The sequence below is a fragment of the Ceratotherium simum genome, chromosome 11, assembly GCF_057802395.1.
Source record: "Ceratotherium simum simum isolate JZ-2026a chromosome 11, ASM5780239v1, whole genome shotgun sequence".
NCBI lineage: Eukaryota > Metazoa > Chordata > Mammalia > Perissodactyla > Rhinocerotidae > Ceratotherium > Ceratotherium simum.
Window position 1 is genome coordinate 53,276,455 of NC_141910.1, and position 18,421 is coordinate 53,294,875.

Here is an 18,421-nt window from a genome sequence, read left to right on the forward strand (position 1 = left end):
TCCTGCTCTAAATATCCAAAGAGCTATTTACTAGCTTGCTAACCACTAGCATAGCTCCACCATGTTAGTGCATACTTTACTGGTAAAAAATCTTCTTAGCAGGATAAAATCTGTTCTGTTGTAATAAGTAAAAGTGGTTGAAAGTCAAGACATATCCATATACAAAGAAATGAACATCAACCCATACCTCATACTACACACAAAAATTAACTCAAAATGAATCATAGCCCTAAATGTTAAACATAAAACTATAAAACTTCTAGAAAACACCAAGAGAGAAAATTTTTGTGATCCTGGGTGTGATGGGTTTTTTGATGTGTCAACTTGGCTAGGCTACAGACATCAGTTATTCAATCAAACACTAATCTAGGTGCTGATGTGAGGGTATTTTGCAGATCTAATTATAGTCCATAATTAGTTGACTCTAAGTAAGAAAGATGTGGCAGGAAGAGGCAGGAGAGAGTCAAAGCATGAGAGAGACTCAATACTGTTGCTGACTTGAAGATGAAGGGACCATGAGCTAGGGAATGCAGGTGGCCTTTAGAAACTGAGAACAACTCCTGGCCTACAACAAGCAAGTAAATGAGGTCCTACATCGGCATGGAACTGAATTCTTAAACAATCTGAATGAGTCTGGAAACAGATTCTCCCCTTGAGTCTCCGGAAAGGAATGGCCCTACCGACACTGATTCCAGCCTGGTGAGGCTTGAGGCAGGGGAGCCAGCTAAGCCATGCTGTACTTGGACTTCTGACCTAATGAACTGTAAGATAATACAGTTGTGTTGTTTAAGCCATTAATTTTGTGGTGATTTTTTTTTTTTTTTTTTGGTGAGGAGATCAGCCCTGTGCTAACATCTGCCAATCCTCCTTTTTTTTTGCTGAGGAAGACTGGCCCTGGGCTAACATCCGTGCCTATCTTCCTCCACTTTATATGGGACGCCACCACAGCATGGCTTGCCAAGCAGTGCGTTGGTGCGCGCCCGGGATCCAAACCGGCAAACCCTGGGCTGCCGCAGTGGGGCACGCGCACTTAACCACTTGCACCATTGAGCCAGCCCCTTTTGTGGTGATTTTTTATAGCAGCAGTAGAAAATTGTATGTTGGGTTTGGCAATGATATCTTAGATATCACAACAAAAATATTATCCACGAAAGAAAAAAAAGAAATTGAATTTTATCAAAGTTAAGAACTCTGCTCTTTGAAAAACACTATAAAAAAATAGGGCCAGCCCTGTGGCTTGGTGGTTAAGTGCGCGCGCTGCAATGCTGGTGGCCCGGGTTCGGATCCCGGGTGCGCATCGAGGCACCACTTCTCCGTCCATCCTGAGGCCGAGTCCCACATACAGCAACTAGAAGGATGTGCAGCTATGACATACAACTATCTACTGGGGCTTTGGGGGGAAAAAATAAAATAAATAAAATCTTTAAAAAAAATTAAAAAAAATTAAAAAATAAAAAGATGGGGTGATGCAGTGGTTAAGTGTGCGCGCTCCAATGCGGCAGCCTGGCTCTGTAGGTTTGGATCCCGGGCGCGCACCGACACATCGTTTGTCAAGACATGCTGTGGTGGCATCCCATATAAAGTGGAGGAAGATGGGCATGGATGTTAGCCCAGGGCCAATCTTCCTTAGCAAAAAGAGGAGGATCAGCAGTGAATGTAGCTCAGGGCTGATCTTCCTCACAAAAAATAAATAAATAAAAAAAAGAAAAAAAGAAAAAAGAAAAAGACAAGCTATAGACTTGGAGAAAATATTTGCAAAACATATATCTGATAAAGGACTTATGTCCAGAATATATTAAAAAAACTCAAAGTATATTCAAACCTTAATAGTAAGACAGCAAAAACTCCAATAATAAAATGAACAAAGGATTTCAATAGACACTTGACTAAAGATTGACGCTGCCAATAAGCACATGAAAAACAGTCAACATCATTAGTCATTAGGGAAATGCAAATTTAAACGGCAGTAAAATACCTATTAGAATGGATTTAAAAATGATACCAACAATAGCAGGTGCTGACAAGGCTGCAAAACAACTGGAATTCTCACACTTTGCTAGTGAGAATGCAAAATGGCACAGCCACTTTTACATTTTGGCAGTTTCTTATAAAGTTAAACATCCATTTATCATATGATCTAGCAATCCCATTCCTAAGTATTTACCCAAGAAAAATTAAAACTTATTTTTACACAAAAAACTTTACGTGAATGTTTACAGCAGCTTTATTCATAATTGCCAAAAACTGGAAACAACTCAAATGTTCTTCAACTGGTGAATGGATAAACAAATTGTGAGACATCCATACAATGGAATTTTAGACAAAAACAAAAAGGAATAAACTAATGATACATGCAACACATGGATGAATCTCAAATGCATTATGCTAAATGAAAGAAGCCAGACTCAAAAGGCCACATACTATAGGATTCCATGCATATGACATTCTGAAAAAGGAAAAACTATAGGGACAGAAAATAGATCAGTGGTTGCTAGGGGTTGGGGGTAGGGAGAAAAGCTGACTACAAAGGGACAAAAGGGAAGTTTGGGGGGCGATGAACAAATTGTTCTATATCTGGATTGTGGTGGTGGTTACATGACTATATGTATTTGTCAAAGCTCTTATAACTGTACACTCAGAAGAATGAATATTAATTACCATATGTAATTTATACCTTGAAACTTAGCTCTAAAAAAAACCATGAGGTGGGGGAGCCTGGAAATATAATCAGGAAAAAAAAAGCCAAGACAAAAAAAATTGGAATAGAGGAACCAGCTGGACAGATTCCCACAAAACTTCTAGCTAAGAGGGAATGCTTTTAGATTTAAAAACACAATAACAAGTTTACTTCTGCCCAGACTACACATTGAACTTTGATTTCTCTAATCTAATGATGTTCAAAAGACAGAAAAAAGAGAACAAAGAAAGAACAAGGAAAAGAGAACAAAAGCATTCAAAGATTAAAAGGGGATACAAATGAGGAACCAAGGATGTACGGGAAGATGTAGGGGTAAGCAGTCACTACAGAATAGATCCCCAAACAGGGTCTGGAAAGTAATCAGTACTCACAGGCCCATGCTCTGACCTCAGGTGATATGCAAGTCCAGCCTTTGATCTATATGGCTTTCCACAGTGGTGACATTTCAGGGTCATCTTCTCCAGCTCTGCAGCCCCTTTGCCACATTTTCTGACATGGTACAGATATCCCATGATGCTGGTGAAGCTACTAGAGCAACTCTGAACACAGGAGAGAGGCCTAAACTATAATCTTACATCTTTTGACATGATCTTTGAATTTCTAAACAGCCACAAAGCACTTAACCACATCATACAAACAGACCCTCTGATATCACTAGATGCTCTCCAACACTTCCCATTGGCACAACCCTTCCTTGTCGCTGGCCCAATGGCTATCCTATCTACCACCAAGGGTGATATTCAGTCAGTTTAGTCAGCATTCAATAAACTAGATCTGTGCACCTCCTCTGTGTCAGAGCTTCCTCCTTGGTCTATGATCCAACTCCACCCCCAACACCAAATACCCAGCGATATCAAAGTTCTTCACAGTGAGATTACTAGGATCCTCTTCATCGCACTAAAGAAAGGATGGTAAAGAAACCTCTTCAAACAAAGGGAAAGGGGAGAAAAATAAATTTTTGGAGATGAGAAAGAAAATAAATTATTAATAGAGTTCAGGAGACCTGAAAAAGCAGTAGTCACTCTTACGTTGGAAGATGACACAGAACCAGGTCTACAAGTGAGAAGGAGGAGAAACAGAAAAGAATGACAGAAAGACAGTGACCTGAGACTCCAGACAGAAGATGCTGCTGTCCTTGGGCTCTTACCTCACGCATGCACCTAAGCTTTCCCAGTCTCTTTAGAACTGTTCGGAGCCGTTCCCTCTCACTTGGCTCATCTATTTCATCTCCAGCCTTCAAAATGGGCTAGAAAGCAAGAGAAGCAAACAAGCAGATGATTCATGGAAAATACAGAGACAGAAAAAAATTATTTCATAGGAGAATCAAGGACCAGACTAGCACCAAAGCTGATGCCCATGAAGTCTAAGTTATCTGACCCCGGGCTTTCTCTATCTTCTCCTAGACAGACAAGGAAGCGAATGTAATGGAAATAAGAATTCTAAGCCTCTATCCCCCAGGACATGAACCTTTTGGGCTAACCTAAACACACAAATACCTATGTATCTACCACAAAGGTTTCATTGTGTGTAACTCTTCTATCAAAAGGATCTTCTGGGCCGGCCCTGTGGCTTAGTGGTTAAATGAGTGCGCTCCGCTGCTGGCGGCCTGGGTTCGGATCCCAGGCACGCACCGACGCACTGCTTCTCTGGCCATGCTGAGGCCGAGTCCCACATACAGCAACTAGAAGGACGTGCAGCTATGACATACAACTATCTACTACTGGGGCTTTGGGGGAAAAAAATAAAAAAATAAATAAAAAATTATAAAAAAAAAAAAAAAAAGGATCTTCTTACATACCTATAAAGTCTCAGAGCCTTAGCCATCTCCACTGAGTTGTCTACATTCATCTAAGCAAAGACATCCAAACACCACATAGGCTCATACAGGATAGAACACACACTTACCAAACTATTATGATTTGCCATGACATGATACTTCATCCCTGCTAGTGAACGAAGTTGTTTCCCACAGTGATGACATGTAAACATTTCCTATAAGTAAAAAACATTGCTCAGTGGCAGGCTGTTCAACAGAGAAATAGAATATCACAAAATCCTACTCAAATGCTCTCATCTACATCTCCTTTATTTTCCAAAACAATAGTCAATGAATCTCAATATCCCACAAGCTCAGTGTCACGTCCTCAAGAGCAAAGAAATATAGGCAACTCATTTTTAAAATAATAACAACTACCACTTACCTAGCGCCAATATCTGCCAAGTAAGGGGTAGGTATTTAGCATGTATTATTTCTTTCTTATCCTCTCACGGACTACACAAGGTAGTAATTATTTTATCTCTATTTTATAAACGAGGAAACCAAGGTCCACACATAAAAAGCTAAATGACAGGACTAGCAAGTGGCTGAGTGAAGATTCAAACCCAAGTCTGTCAGACTCCAAAGCCTGTCTTCCCTATGACACAATGCTGCCTCTTCTCCATGGTAATCAGCATTATCTGCTACAGTGTCAGAGGTCTCAAGTTTGGGTAAAAAATCCTAACAGTTATGAAATGCCACAAAACATCTAACCTGTTTGCAGTTTTCCATGTGTTTCTTTAAGCCCTCTATGGTCTTTCTCCCCACTGCCTGGCAGGTAGGACAGGAGACACTGCCTTTATCCACGATTTCTAAGTACCATTGCTCCTCCAAACTGCCTACAAAGCAGAGAAAGGAACACTTTATAATCTGAAGTATTCTCCAGAAACAAAAAGCACAATCCCAGAACCTAGGAAAAGTATCATAAAATGGTTTTTCCCCTTGCTGGGGAAAAGACTCTTGTTGTGTACAACTTGTAGAAATAATTTTTTTCAGACAGTGAGGAGCCTCTGAAACTCCCACTCAATTCCCCATGATAAAATCCATCTGAGAACCACTGCAAAGCCCAGTGGCTTAAAAAACTAGGCAACATTTTTTTCCCAGCTTTACTGAGATATAACTAACAATGGACAACAGTTTTCACAGCAGCAAATAGTAATGCGATACTGAGATATGTAACAGCCAGATGCTGATGCAGATGCTATGTGCCTGAGACTTCGTTAAATGCTTATATCTCATTTAATTTTCACAACAATTCTGACTGCCTTCATTATCCCTATTTAGAGACAGGGAAACTGAAGTTTGCATAAGTTAAATAAGTGGAGGCAAGTCAGAAAATTAATGAAGAGCCAAAACTGGAACAAGGATCTGACTGACCTCCAAACTCATGCCCTTAATCACTGCCTCCTTAAAGAAATGGTTTGGTACATCATTCCTTTACCAACAACAACAAACAGAGTGAGAGAACTAGATCCCACAAAGCTTCCAACAGAAAGCATACCTGCTGCATAAGCTGGTGGTTCCTTCCGAATACGACGAGCCTGGGATTTGGGATTAGGCTGAGTTTTAGGCCGCTGCTTCCTCCCTGACGCAAGACAGAAACTTGAAGTCCAACATAATCACCTTTGCTAACCCCTATCTACCACCCAAATCTCTTCCCTCCTCCTCTCAATACCCTAAACCCCACTCCCTCAACAACTGACTCCCTTAAATCATGATGGAAAGCATAAAATAAGGCAGGATGGAGGCCATTCCTTGTCAAAAAATTCAAAAGGTTCAAAAGTGCTTCAAGAGCCAAAACCTAGGGTCTCTCTCCCTTTTACCCTCAAAGAATAAAGCCCAGGCACCCAGGGAAAAAGAATTAGCAAAGTTACTCCCTTACCATAAAGCTTATGCTTCTTCTGAGGAAATTCTCGATAATCCTCATCTTCTTCCTGCCTGGGTTTCCTTTTTCCTTTGGCTGATACTCCACCTGACCCTAAAATACCAGACAAAAACAAACAAAAAAACTCAGTATGGTTTATAAGTGAACATCTAGTCCTGCCTTTAAAACATCATTCACAAGACCATCAAGGGTAAGATCATCAGTGAGCACAGGCCTCACAGAAGTGTTTGTGACATTTTTAAGGAAGTTGGTATAACTTTTCATTAACTGACTCAACCTCCCCTTTTCCTTTTGTATTGTTCTCCATTCCAAGTGATCAATTGTTCCCTGTAAATAATAAGAGCCTTCAGGCAGTGCTTTGTTTGATCTTATTTGAGGCTAACACTGAAGTAGAAGAATCGTTTATGATAAAGTGCTACTAAGGGTCCTTGAGACTATGACCACCAAGAAAATTCTACCCAAAATAACCTTCACACCAGCCCCTACACCCTCAACAGAGGATCAAACTACAACGATGGGAAAGAAGTTCAAATCATATGAAGAGGAAAAGCTGATACCAGTATAAACTAGAGAAATAAGATCAGCAGAACTTCACTCTGTAAAATAGAGAAAAAGTTCACGAAGCTAACAGAATGTGATAGCCTAACACCTTAAAAAAAATTTAATCACTAATGAGATATACATATGTGGTATCTAACACTTTAAAAGCCATTTACAACAGCTACAACTTTAGAGAGTACTCTGTCTTTGGATTAAGATACTGATACCTTCAACGTGGGAAGTAGCAGCTGGCTTGATCCTTCTCATCTTCATCCAGTAGGTAGATTTTCGGAAGGATGCTGGAAAATCACTCACTGGTTCACATGAAGAGGCAGATGATGAGCCGCTTAAGGAGTCATCATGAGGGATAGTGTACTGGAAACTATTATCCTTTATGGAGCACTGGGTCCTGCTATTAACACGACAAAAGATATATACCACAAAGGAGGGTCTGGAGTAAAGTTCCTATTAATTATTTTACATCATAAGAAGATAACCAAGTTGGTTACCTGTGCAAAAATCTAAGAAGGCTGATAATAAAAACAGAATTTAGACTGAATCTTCTAGCAATTACAATGGTCGATCTAACACAACATATACAATTATTATTACACTTCATTGTAATCAGAAAGAGTAAGCAGTCCAGGTAAATGATCACTCTGCAGCCCAAGTAGGCAATCCTTCCTAGATTCATCAAAGAAAAGAAAGTAGTCAAAGTAGTACGGTGTTCTGTGACCCTTCAGAAGATCCCCTGGATCTGTAACCAGGTATGTCCAGGCCTCCTTATTTCTCTGACAGAGGGACAGTAACTAAATAGTATCCCTGAGAATAAAGAAGGAAAAAAACAAGGGGCTGGCCCGGTGGCATAGGGGTTAAGTTCACACACTCGGCTTCAGCGGCCCAGGGTTCACAGGTTCGGCTCCTGGGCATGGACCTACACACCACTCATCAAGCCATGCTGCGGCCGCATCCCACATACAAAATAGAGGAGGATGGGCAGAGATGTTAGCTCAGGGCCAATCTTCCTCACCAAAAAAGAAAAAGAAAAAAGAAAGAAGAAAACAGTTTGTAGACCCTAGTCTGATCCATCTTCCTTCTCTGTTAGCCGCTTCCCTAAACCCTGATGTCAAGGCTGCCCTGTCTTACTTAAACAACATGAAACTTATCTCCCATAGCTAAAGGAAGGGTGCTATCTTATCTAAGTTAAGCTGGCCAGAGAAGTCTGGTATACAGCTGGACCTAAATTCCCAAATCAAAGACTAGGTAGTAAGTATGTAGTTAACACACATTACTGACTAACTACAAAGTATCTTCTAGACAGTTCAGGATGCAATAGAGCAGCAGTTCTCCAAGAGTGGTCCAAGAATCTCTGAGACATCCCTTTTCCAGCTAAATATCAGTGTAAGGCCTGCTTTAGATTTATTTAGAAAGGTCAATCTCGATGCTGTATGGCAGACAGCCCAAGGAGGAGGAGTGAATGAAGGGAAAAGAGTTAGCAGCTTGTTGCAATAGTATGGATAGGAGATGATGAGGGCTTGAATAAGGTTTTGTGGTAGGGATGATAAGCTGACAGATTCAAGATAACAGTTTGGAGGTAGAGCTAATAAGAATTACACATAGAGATTTGTGGTAGCAGGGAGCTGGAAGTAACACAGGTGACTGCAAAATGTGATAGATGCCTACTATGGAATACTAGGTAGTTGTCAGAAGCAATAAACCATTTCTACATATAAAGACATGAACATAACTAAAAAACATACTGTTGAATGAAAAAAGAAACAGAACAAGATCTACGGTACAATGTCAATTCAGTAAATTAAAAACAAATACACATGTAAACAGCACTAGCTATTTTATAAGAATTCATAAATGTTTAAAAGCAAATATCAAATTTGTTAACATGGTTCTCTCTGGGAGGAAGGGGATGGAAATGGGGATAGGGAAAACAAAAAATAACAGGGACTGATGACGTCAGTACGCTATGAACAGGAAAGAATGATTTTCAGCTCTCTGCACCTGAGGTCCAATATTACAAATTCAATACAGAAAAGTCCTGGTTCTGGCATGGTGGCATAAGCCCACTACAGCCCATCCCTCCTGCTGGTTACAACTAAAAACTCTGGACTCTGAAAAGTAAACAAAAGCAGGTGGACTGCGGAGAGGAGTCAAAACCAGGAGAAGTGACCCACATGGGGTGTGTTTCCCAGTGTCGGGGGTTTTTCCCCTTATGCATGGCTTTGAAACAAGTGTGGGTCCCACTTGCACAGCAGCACAGGCAGCCTAAATTCCAACAGAAACTCCGTGTTTCAGGCCAGAGAAACCAGGAAAAGAGGTACCTACAGACTAAAGAGTGTGGGGGAATCACGGAGGAGAGAGGTAAAGAAGGTGATCCCATAATTCTGTGTATGAAGCCACACAAATCACAGCCTAACTTGAACTACGTATGTGCGGAACATACTCAAACCAGCTTAGCAAAGGCTTTGAAAAATGAAATAAGATTTGAAAAAACTGCACAAGTCCCAGACTAACCCCTTAGCTACGAGTGAGACAGACCCAAACCAATATATCAAAAGCTTGGAGAACCAAAATAAGATTTGAAACACCTGAAAAAGTCTCAGACTAACTCCTGAGCTAGGGTACAGACCTAGGTGTACAAGACAGACCTAAACCATCCTAGCAAAGATTCAAAGAATGAAACTGAGATTCAAACAATGCCCTCAGAAGGCAAGACAGAACTTATGGTCTGAACCTAAACAGGTTACCTGCTAAAATAAAAACAGCAACATTCTCCAGAAGATTCTAAAAAGACCCAGACTCTATACAAATAACATTCACAATCTTGAGAATAAATTCCAAAATTATGCAATGCACAAAGAACTAGGAAAATGTGAGCAATTCTCAAAGGAACAGATGATAAATAGGTATCAACCCCAAGATGATCCAGATGTTGGAACTATCAAAGACTTTAAAGCAGCCATTATAACTATGCTCCATGAAATAAAGGAAAACACACCTGAAATGAAGGAAAAGGTAGGAATTATCAGCAGAAAAACAGAAACCATAAAAAACAACCAAATAAAATTTTATAACTGAAAAATACAATATCTGAAATAAAAACTCACTGGATGGGCTCAGTAATAGAATAGAGATGACAGAGGAAAGAACCTGTGAACTTGAAGACAGATCAATAGAAATTATCCAATCTGAAGAAGAAAGAGAAAAAAAATTGAAAACCAGTCAATAGAGCCCCAAAAACCTGTGGGTCAATATCAAAAGGTCTAACTTAAGTGTTGTAATCCCAGTAGGAGAGGAAAAAGAGACTGAGGCACAAAAATACGTTTGAAAAAAAAACAACGGCAGAAACTTGAAACCACCAATGCATAAAGATATATGCACCCCTGTGTTCATTGCAGCGTTATTCACAATAGCCAAGACTTGGATGCAACCTAAGTGCCCATCTAGGGACGAATGGATAAAGAAGATGTGGTATATATACACAATGGAATACTACTCAGCCATAAGAAACGATGAAATCCAGCCATTTGTGACAACATGGATGGACATTGAGGGTATTATGCAAAGTGAAATAAGTCAGAGGGAGAAGGTCAAATACTGTATGATTTCCTTCATTAAGTAGTAGATAATAACAACAATAAACAAACACATAGAGATTGGATTGGTGGTTACCAGAGGGGAAGGGGGGAGGGAGGAGGGCGAAAGGGATAATTCGGCACATGTGTGTGGTGATGGGTTGTAATTAGTATTTGGGTGGTGAACATGATGTAATCTATGCAGAAATAGAAGTATAACGATGTACATGTGAAATTTATACAATGTTATAAACCAATGTTATTGCAATAAACAAAAAATTAAAAAACAAAAAAATGGTGGAAAAATCCCCCAAATTTAAAGAAAGACATAAATACACAGATTCAGGGAGCTCAACAAACACTCAACAGGATAAACTCAAAGAAAAATACACTTGGACACATCTTAATGAAACTGTTCCAAACCAAAGAGTAAAAAAAAAAAAGTCTAGAAAGCAGCTAGAAAAAAATGACATACTACATACAGGAAAAATGATTCAAATGATCATGGATTGTTCAACAGATACCAAGGAGGACAGAAGACAACGTAACAACATCTTTAAACTCCTGAGAGAAAAGATTTGTCAATCCAAAATTCTATACTCAGTGAAAATATCCTTTAGGAATATTTCTTCAGATGAAGAAAAACTAAGAAAATTTGTTGTCAGTAGACTTGCTCTACGAGAAATGCTAAAAAAAATTATTCCAGCTGAAGGAAAATGACAACCCAGAGAAATGTGAGTTTTTAAGAATGAAGAAAGAGCAACAAAAATGGTAAATAGCTAGGTAAATATAACAAACTATTTAAAGCAAAATTTTAACATTATCTGGTAAGGTTTCCAGTATATGTAGATGTAATACATATGATAGCTATAACTTAATGGTCAGCAGGTAGGGGATTAAAGGAATCTATATGGTTGTGAGGCTTCTATATTTATATTTAAGCAAAGCGGTAGGCTATTAACTCTAAACAGACTGTGAAAGGATAGGTATGTATACTGTAATTCCTAAAGCAACCACTAAAAAAGAGAGAGAGAGAGAGAGAGCCAAAAACCAAATGGATATCTTAAAATGGGACACTAAACATTCAAATAACCCAAAAGAAGCAAAATACAGGATATAGAGAACAAATAATATAATGGTAGACCTAAATCCAATCATATCATAATTAATTTAAGTTTATAAGTCTAAACTAAGTCTAAACTCCAGTTAAAAGTCAAAATTGACAGAGCGAATAAAAAAGCAATATGCTAGTATATGCTGCCTACAAGAGGCACACTTTAAATATAAAGACCTATATAGATTAGAAGTAAATGGATAGGGCTGGCCCCGTGGCTTAGCGGTTAAGTGCATGCGCTCCGCTGCTGGCGGCCTGGGTTCGGATCCCGGGCACGCACCGATGCACCGCTTCTCCAGCCATGCTGAGGCCGCATCCCACATACAGCAGCTAGAAGCATGTACAGCTATGACATACGACTATCTACTGGGGCTTTGGGGGGAAAAAATAAATAAATAAAATCTTAAAAAAAAAAAAGAAGAAGTAAATGGATGAAAAAATTATACCATGCAGTCAGAAAACACAAGAAGGCTGGAGTGGCTATTTTAATATCAAATAACATAGACTTCAAGACAAAGAGTACTGACAGAGATAAAAAGAGACACTTCATAATGATAAAAGTAACAAGTCATCAGGAAGACAGAATTACTCACTGTATGTGTCTAATAATAGAGGCTCAGAGTACACAAAGCAAAACTGATAGAATTAAAGCAAAAAATAGATAATTTTACAATCTTAGTAGAAAATTTTAAGACCTCCTCCTCTCAGGAATTTATAGAACAACTAGACAAAAATTCAGTGAAGACAGGGGCCAGCCCAGTGGCGCAAGCGGTTGAGTATCCGTGCTCCGCTGCGGAGGCCCGGGGTTCGCCAGTTCGGATCCTGGGCGCGCATCCACGGACTGCTTGGCAAACCATGCTGTGGCGGCATTCCATATAAAGTGGAGGAAGATGGGCACAGATGTTAGCCCAGGGCCAGTCTTCCTCAGCAAAAAAAGAGGAGGATTAGCAGATGTAAGCACAGGGCTGATCTTCCTCACACACACACACAAAAATTCAGTGAAGACACAGAAGATCTGAACTACACTATTAGCCATCTTGCTCTGGTTGACATTTATAGAACACAACATTCAACAACTACAGGATGTACATTTTTTTCCAGTGCACATTGTTCATTCACCAAGACAGATCATATGGTGGGCCATGAACTTTAAACTTAAAAAGATGAAAACCATACATGTATTCTCTGACCACATCAGAATTAAATTAGAAATCAAGAATAGTAAGATATCTAAAATAAAAAATTAACCTGGAAATTAAACAATCTACTTCCAAATAATTCACAGATCAAAAATGAAATCACAAGAGAAATTCAAAAATATTTTGAAGTGAGTAACAACAAAAAACACATATCAAAATTTGTCGGATGCAACTAAAGCAGTACTTAGAAGGAAACAGCTCTAAATGCTTATATCAGAAAGAAGAGCTAAAATCAATGACTTAAGATTCCATCTTAAGATACTCTAAAAAGAAGAGCAAAATAGAAGGAAAAATATAATAAAGAAGAAAAATTCATGAACTAGAAAACAGACAATAGAGAAAATCTGGTTCTTTGAAAAGATCAACAAAATTGACAACCCTGTAGCTAGACTGATCAAGAAAAAAAATGTGCAAGAGAGGTTATTATCACAGATCATACAGACATTAAAATAATGAGAGAATACTTTGAACAACCTTATGCCAATAAATTGACAAATTAAGATGAACAAATTTCTTGAGAAATACAACTTATGAAAACTGACACAAGAAGAAACTGAAAATCTCAAAGGCTCTGTGTCTATTAAAGAAATTGAATTTGTTATCAAAATCTTCCCAAAAAGAAAACTCCAGGCCTAGATGGTTCCATTGTTAAATGCCATTGCACTAAGGTTTTTTTAAAAAAAGGAGAGGCACATTACTGGTACAAAAACAGACACACAGATCAATGGAACAGAATTGAAAGCCCAGAAATAAAACCACACATCTACAGACAGCTAATCTTCAACAAAGGAGCTAAGAACATACAATGGGGAAAGGAAAGCCTCTTCAAAAAATGGTGCTGGGAAAACTGGACAGCCACATGCAAAAGAATGAAAGTAGACCATTATCTTTCACCATACACAAAAATTAACTTAAAATAGATCAAAGACATGAAGGTAAGACCTGAAACCATAAAACTCCTAGAAGAAAATATAGGCAGTAGTCTTTGACATCAGTCTTAGAAGGATCTTTTCGAATACTCGGACAAGCGAAACAAAAGAAAAAATAAACAAGTGGGACTTCATCAGACTAAAGAGCTTCTGCAAGGCAAAGGAAACCAGGATCAAAACGAAAAGACAAGCCACCAACTGGGAGAAATATTTGCAAATCATACATCCGACAAGGGGTTAATCTCCATAATAGATAAAGAACTCACACAACCGAATAACAAAAATACAAACAATCCCATCAAAAAATGGGCAGAGGATACGAACAGATATTTTTCCAAAAAAGATATACAGATGGCCAATAGGCACATGAAAAGATGTTCAACATCACTAATCATCAGGGAAATGCCAATCAAAACTACACTAAGATATCACTTCACACCAGTTAGAACAGCTATAATCACCAAGACAAAAAATAACAAATGTCGGAGATGTTGTGGAGAACAGGGAACCCTCATACACTGATGGTTGGAATGCAAACGGGTACAGCCACTACGGAAAACAGTATGGAGATTTCTCAAAAAATTAAAAATAGAAATACCATATGACCCAGCTATCACACTACTAGGTATTTATCCAAAGAACTTGAAATCAACAATTCAAAGAGACTTATGCACCCCTATGTTCATTGCAGCATTATTCACTATAGCCAAGAAGTAGAAGCAACCCAAATGCCCATCAACTGATGACTGGATAAAGAAAATGTGGTGTGTGTATATATATATATATATGTATATACACACACAATGGAATACTACTCAGCCATAAAAAAAGACAAAATTATCCCATTTACAACAACATGGATGAACCTTGAGGGTATTATGTTAAGCGAAATAAGCCAGACAGAAAAACACACACTGTATGATTTACTCATACGTGGAAGATAAGGTAACACATGGACAGAGAGAACAGTTAAGCGGTTACCAGGGGGAAGGGGGTTGGGGGGTGAACACAAGGGGTGAAGGGGCGCATCTACATGGTGACTGACAAATAATAATGTACAACTGAAATTTCACAATGTTATAAACTATTATGACCTCAACTAAGAAAAACAGGGAGAGGAGGCATAAAAATCAAAAGGAAAAAAGTAAAACTGCCCCTACTTGCAGATTATATGTTTGCTTATGAAGAAAATCTCAGGGAATACACAAAACAATTACTAGAACTAAAAATGAATTTAGCAAGTGGCAGGATGCAAAGTTAACACACAAAATCAATTGTATTCTTAGATGCTGGCAACAAGCAACTAGAAAATAAACTTACTAAAAAAATACCATGTATAATAACATTAAAAAACACACATAAAAAAATAAAATATCTAGGAACAAATCTAACAGAAGATATCCAAGACTTTTACAATGAAAACAACAACACACTGGTGAGCGAAATTAAAGAAGATCTAAATAAATGGAAAAATATAGAACGTTCATAAATTAGAAAACTCAATGTTGTTAAAATGGTAATTCTTCCCAAATTGATCTATGGATTCAATATAATACCAATCAATACTCCAGTATGCTTCTTTCTATAGAAATTGACAAACTGATTCTAGAATTTATATAAAAAGGCAAAGAATTTAGAATAGCGGAAACAATTTTGAAAGAGAACCACCAAGTTAGATGACTTACCTTATCTGATCTCAAGACTTACTCTAATGCTACAGTATTAAGACAGTTCAGATTGGCAAAAAGATATATATACACATCAATGGAACAGAATAAGGAAAGTCCAGGAACAGACCCACACATATACATGTTCAACTGATTTCTGACAAAGGTGCCAAGGCAACTGAATATGGAAAGGAAAGTTTTTTCAACAATGGATATACAAATAGAAAGAAATTAACAATGACCCTTGACACATCATGTACAAAAATTAACTCTAAATGAGTCATAGCCCTAAATGTAAAATCTATAAAACTTCTAGAAGAAAACACAGGCGAAAATCTTTGCAATTAGGGATGGCAAAGATTTTTGTAAAATAGAATATAAAAAGCAACATAAAAGGAAAAAATAATAAAATTCTTATCATTTTTTAACGATAAATTTAAAACTTTTGCTCTTCAAAAGACACCATTAAGAAAATGAAATGCAGAGCCAGCCCTGATGGCCTAGCGGTTAAAGTGCAGTGCACTCCGCTTCAGCAGCTTGGGTTCGGTTCCCCGGCGCAGAACCACACCACTCGTCTGTCAGTAGCCATGCTGTGGTGGTGGCTCACATAGAAGAACTATAAGGACTTACAACTAGAATATACAACTATGTACTGGGGCTTTGGGGAGGAAAAAAGAGAAGAAGATTGGCAATAGATGTTAACTCAGGGAGAATCTTTACCAGCAAAGAAAAAACAGAAAGAAACACAAACCACAGACTGGGAAGAAATATTCAAGACACAAATATCAGACAAAGGAATTGTATACAGAATGTATTTTTCAAAAATACTACAATTTGGGGCCAGCCCCATGGCATACTGGTTCAAGTTCGGCACACTCTGCTTCAGCAGCCCAGGTTCTCGGGTTTGGATCCCAGGCACGGACCTACACCACTCCTCAGCCATGCTGTGGTGGTGACCCACATACAAAATAGAGGAAGATTGGCACAGATGTTTGCTCAGGGCTAATCTTCCTCAAGCCAAAAAAGAGGAAAATTAGCAACAGATGTTAGGTCAGGGCCAGTCTTCCTCAGCCAAAAAAACCACTACAATTCAATAAGACAACAAGTTAATTTTTTAAAATGGGCAAAAGAAATGAACAGACACTTCACAAAAGAAAATATATGATTGGCCAATAAGCACATAACAGATGTTCTACATCATTATTCACCAGAAAAATGCAAATTAAAACCACAATGAAATACCACTATATATACCCACTAAATTAGCTAAAATTAAAGACGTACACTCATACATTGCTGGTAGGAACATAAAATAATACTACCAATTTGGAAAAGAGGTAATTTCTTAAAAAGTTAAACATACTCTTGACATATGACCCAACCACCTAAGATGGTAAATACCATCTTAGTAAATAGATACCATCTTAAGTATTTACCAAGAGAAACGAAAACATTTTTCCACACAGAGACTTGTACATAGATATTCATAGCAACTTGAGTATAATACCCCCAAAATGAGAATAATCCAAATGTCCATCAATGTAGATGGCTAAACAAATTCAGCAATAAAAACTATTTTTCTTTCAAAATCATTATTCTGAGTGAAAGAAATCAGGCAAAAAGAGAACATACCGTATGATTTTATTTATATAAAATCCTAAACCATGCAAACCACTGTACAGTGACAGAAAACAGGTCAGTAGTGTCTGGGGACAGGAGTAGAGAGAGGAATGGATTGCAAAGGGACATGAAAAAACTTTTGGGCGAGATGGAAATGTTACCTTGATTGTGGTGACAGTTTCATGAGTACTTACATACGTCAAAGCTGATCATATTGTATATTTTAAATATGTGCAGTCTACTGTACTTCAATTATACCTCAATAAAAGTATTAAAAAAATTTTAAATGGGAATTGGCAGTCCTCTAGGGCCAAAACCAACCATCCCAAACAATGAGAACAAACTACTAGAAAGACTTGACAGTATCAACAGGCCATTAAGAGTCAAGTCCCATGTGACTCCTCTTAGGAAACTGTCTTCACAGGAATTTCTTTACTGTCAGTGTAGGTACTCAGATATACCCCTATCCTCTCTCATGAATAAACACGAGCATAGTAAAAAAGTCAATAGTTCATATAATCAGCATGATTAACATCCTGGGGATAAAGTCAACATGGTTAGGGAATCTCTCCCTCCAGGTCTCTGTCTTTTATTTTTATTTATTTTTTTATTATTATTTTTTTTTTGGTGAGGATGACTGGCCATGAGCTAACATCTGTTGCCAAACTTCCTCTTTTGGCTGAGGAAGATTGGTCCTGAGCTAACATCTGTGCCCGTCTTCCTCTACTTTGTATATGGGACGCCACCACAGCATGGTTTGATGAGTGGTGGGTAGGTCCATGCCTGGGGATCCAAACCTGCAAACCCTGGGCTACTGAAGTAGAGCATGCGAATTTAACCACTGCACCACCGAACTTAACCACTACACCACTAGGCTGACCCCTGTCTTTTATTTTTAAAGGACTCAACAAAAACAATTCTCAAGTATTTTACACTATCTACCTATCAAGTCAAGGCATCTGATTATTTGTTAAAAACCAGATTAATCTCAAACTTCCTTTTCCATAAATATGACAAAAAACCTTTGGTGCAAACAATGACTATGATAATTGTAGTGACTTTATAATTTGTCTGTGGCACTACCTTTCACTCTCAGCTTCTGATCACAAAGATGAAGTTTAACCTATTTTCAACTCCTTTCTGATCTACCAGAACTTTTTAAGAGCCTCTAGTTCATTCTCTAGGTGCAAATATTTAGATTTCATTAGGAGTATTTTAGTCCATCTCAGCATCCTTTGCAGCCTTCTTTTATTCTACCCAATCCTTAAATGCTGATGATCTCTACTCTCTTCTAGTCTCACTTCTCACCAATGGTTCTCAAATCTCCTAGGAAGCCAGTTAAAAATAAGGATTCGGACACCCT

General features: G+C 38.2%; 1 protein-coding gene across 3 annotated transcripts in view; it reads right to left on the reverse strand.

The window, feature by feature from the left end:
• ZNF512 (zinc finger protein 512) overlaps positions 1–18,421 on the reverse strand; it is a 34,371-nt gene that overhangs the window by 14,281 nt on the left and 1,669 nt on the right. Inside the window, exons 3-9 of one of the 3 annotated variants that reach the window (XM_014781535.2) lie at positions 7,167–7,348; positions 6,397–6,492; positions 6,016–6,099; positions 5,229–5,353; positions 4,604–4,690; positions 3,846–3,944; positions 3,070–3,237 (exon numbers count right to left, since the gene is read on the reverse strand). In XM_014781535.2, the coding sequence (XP_014637021.1) occupies positions 3,070–3,237; positions 3,846–3,944; positions 4,604–4,690; positions 5,229–5,353; positions 6,016–6,099; positions 6,397–6,492; positions 7,167–7,348 (841 nt within the window). Of the gene's footprint in view, positions 1–3,069; positions 3,238–3,845; positions 3,945–4,603; positions 4,691–5,228; positions 5,354–6,015; positions 6,100–6,396; positions 6,493–7,166; positions 7,352–18,421 lie in introns of all 3 variants that reach the window. The other 2 variants (XM_014781529.2, XM_087436983.1) reach the window with 2 other exon arrangements.